This window comes from Prunus persica, chromosome G1, assembly GCF_000346465.2.
Source record: "Prunus persica cultivar Lovell chromosome G1, Prunus_persica_NCBIv2, whole genome shotgun sequence".
Taxonomy (NCBI): domain Eukaryota; kingdom Viridiplantae; phylum Streptophyta; class Magnoliopsida; order Rosales; family Rosaceae; genus Prunus; species Prunus persica.
In genome coordinates this window covers 9,660,446-9,663,400 of record NC_034009.1, presented here as the reverse complement: position 1 = coordinate 9,663,400, position 2,955 = coordinate 9,660,446, and the positions used below count along the sequence as shown (strand labels likewise).

Sequence of the window (2,955 nt, the reverse complement as noted above, 5' to 3'; positions counted from 1 at the left end):
CGATGTTTACCTAGAGCAGCAAGTTACTGAAAAGCAAAAATAGAGCAGTTCGTTAAGTACATAACTTTAATTTTCTAAATTCTTTAATCAACTGCACAATAATCTACCAAATTCTCATTTACAGCCAAATTGTAAATCACATATTAAATTTTAAAAGGAACAAATAAATGGCAAAACCCAAAATTTCATTTACAGCCACACCGGTCAAAATTCACACAAAAGAAGAATAAATTAAATAGAACCATCAATTACACATAACGAAAATCAACACACGAACTTACCGAGATGGAGGAAGCAGCTGGAGAAGACGAAGTGGGTTTCTGGGTTTTGGCTGAAATCTGCTCCTCAGATGGAGAAGACGAAGTGGGGGGAGCTTCTTCAGGCTGTAGGAAGCTGTGCAGCTATGAATTCACCGAAATAGAGCTGTGGCTGTGCAAAGCTATGGAGGAGGAGATAGACGAAATCGATCTGTGTGCAGCCTAGGTTTTGAACGAGCGGGAGTTTTTATTCTCCTTAGTTTAACTGGTTAACCAAAAGAACCAGTTTTCATTGTTTTTAAAAAAAGGCCACGTGATGGGCTGTACAGGTACACCCGGCGCACCACAGACAAACTCTACTTACTGAGGTACATAAAGGTTTCGGTCAAGTGCACCGCTCTGACTAAGGAATTTTTGCGACCAACCAGTCTTAATATATTTTCGTTTTCTTTTTTAAATCAATGTTTGTGTACAGGTAATTTGTACTTTTCTTTTTTTGTTGGAATTTGAAAGAAAAATATCATTTAATTGGAGCTTAATCAAGAACGATAAACACGAAATTTGGAAGAAAATAGCCAAATATCAAATTTGGTAACTACGTTTGATTCTATAGAATAACTTGTTCGAACTATAAATTTAAGGATAATTTATCACAAGGGTAGTGATTGAGGTGTCTATAGGATAACTTGTTTCAAAAACCGTCTCAAATAAGCTCTTAGAGCATTCACAATGGGCTTCTTAAACCACCTCCTTAAACAAATTTTAGGAAGGAATCATAAAAATACAACTCCAACCATACTCCCTATCCACTTCCTAAAATAGGGAGTCCTTTAGGAGTTCATAAATCTGAGGAGAGAGAGAGGACTCCTAGTGGCTCCCTATAATTTAATGTTGCTTTATTTAATGAGTATTTCAAACCTTTATTTAATGCTAACTATTTTGTATTTTATTTTTTAATAGAGATGGACCAATCAAAAAAAAGTTATAGCATTTATGACTCTTCAAATTAGAGAGTATGGTTGGAGTTGAAATTTTTTAGAGAGCTCCTAAAATAGCTTTCTTGTATTTTTAGCTAAATTTTAAGAGCTAAGAAATAGAGAGCATCATTGTGGATGCTCTTAAACAGCTTTTACGAACGCTATAAATCTAGTACATTGGACTATACAACTCTGCTATTAACACAATGTTTAGCGGAATCTTTTTTTTTTCATTCTCTTTTTTTTATACATTAACAAATCAAAGTGTAATCGTCTATTCATTTTGAGAACACTTTACGCCTGCATCTATATAGTATATGTAAATGTTGTTTAGTCTCAACAAATGGGAGAAAAAGGCAAAAGTGCGCACATTAATTAGTATATACCTTTTATTATAATGCATATGGTATTAGGGTAACATTGACAACACTATTATGTTATGGTGTTAGGGGGAAATTATAGCATTATACATCCTAGAACAGCAATCCATTCCCCATGATCATCACCACAAGCCCAATTAGAATCTGGTAATTTGCAGCCTTGTATGCCTTGCTTCCCTCAGCTTTGATGTGCTCAGGCACATCGAATTTTCCTGCACCATGCAAATCAATGGCAGATTATAAATATGTAACATATCTGACAATAAACCAGAACAAAAAAGTATAATCTCTTGCTGCAAGAAGGCTACCTCTTTCTTCCCCGTAGCCACATCCGGCCTGAATCGTATCTCTAACATCTTGCACCGTGGCCTTGTTGTAGAACAGGAAGTTGCTCAAAATGTTATCAACACAGTCGAGCACAAGGTGTGTTTCTTGCAGACATGGACCGTTGCAGTACTCGTCAGTTTTTGCTGCTGGCACTTTGAGATCTCCACTCTCATTCAATCTGTAAGACTCTTCACAGCTGCTGTAGACCTGAAACAATTTTCCCAAATATGGAGATAACCGAAAACAAATGACGAATTTTCTAGCATTTTTAATGACCAATTTAGTATTATAAATATGTTCTTCTGACTTACATATTTATCATTGAAACACAGCAAGGCTTTGGCAACAATTTGAGCTGGATCCTGCTCTGCAGAGCCTATTTGATCTGGCACATCACCTCTTTCAGGTGTAAAATCATCTGCCATCCCTGTCAGATTTTATGCCAAAAAATAATTTAAGTTATATTTTTCATTTTTGTAGGAAAAGAAAAGAGGCAGGAAATTAATATATGTTTCTCTGTTACATTAACATATATATATATATATACCTATTTTGCAGCAGAAAGCAGAGAGATAGATGAAAGCTGCAGCTAAAACTAAGAGTTGGCTTATTGTTAATGCCATGACAGAAGCTTGCAAACTCCAGCAAACTCTCTTGGATGAGAATTTCGCCACCGTTGGAGCAAAATCGAAATGTCCAGAGCAATATAATGGCAGCTGCTAAACGCCCATTTTAATATATGACCAACCTGGTGCCTACCACGGTACTTTTTCTTGACTAAATTTAAAAAAATATATATATATATACCATCTTTCATTCTCATTTACAGTTTTGACTGATTGAGCATGGCATAAATGTGTGGAAAATGTGATGAAAAAAGTTGGTGAGTTTAAATGGAAAAGGAAAACTGATTGATGAGTTTGGTGTCGATAATGGGAAAAATATTTGGAGGAATGCAGAGGACTGGAAGGGAGAGAGCGGTTGGCGTACAAGTCACCAACTTTCGCTAGCTGA

General features: G+C 35.9%; 1 protein-coding gene across 1 annotated transcript; it reads right to left on the bottom strand.

The window, feature by feature from the left end:
• LOC18792406 lies at positions 1,598-2,650 on the bottom strand. The gene is made up of 4 exons (XM_007224736.2): positions 2,489-2,650; positions 2,253-2,368; positions 1,923-2,148; positions 1,598-1,826 (listed from the first exon to the last, which is right to left on the bottom strand). The coding sequence occupies exons 1-4, from the start codon at positions 2,562-2,564 to the stop codon at positions 1,708-1,710; spliced, it is 537 nt and encodes a 178-aa protein (XP_007224798.2). The 5' UTR covers positions 2,565-2,650; the 3' UTR covers positions 1,598-1,707.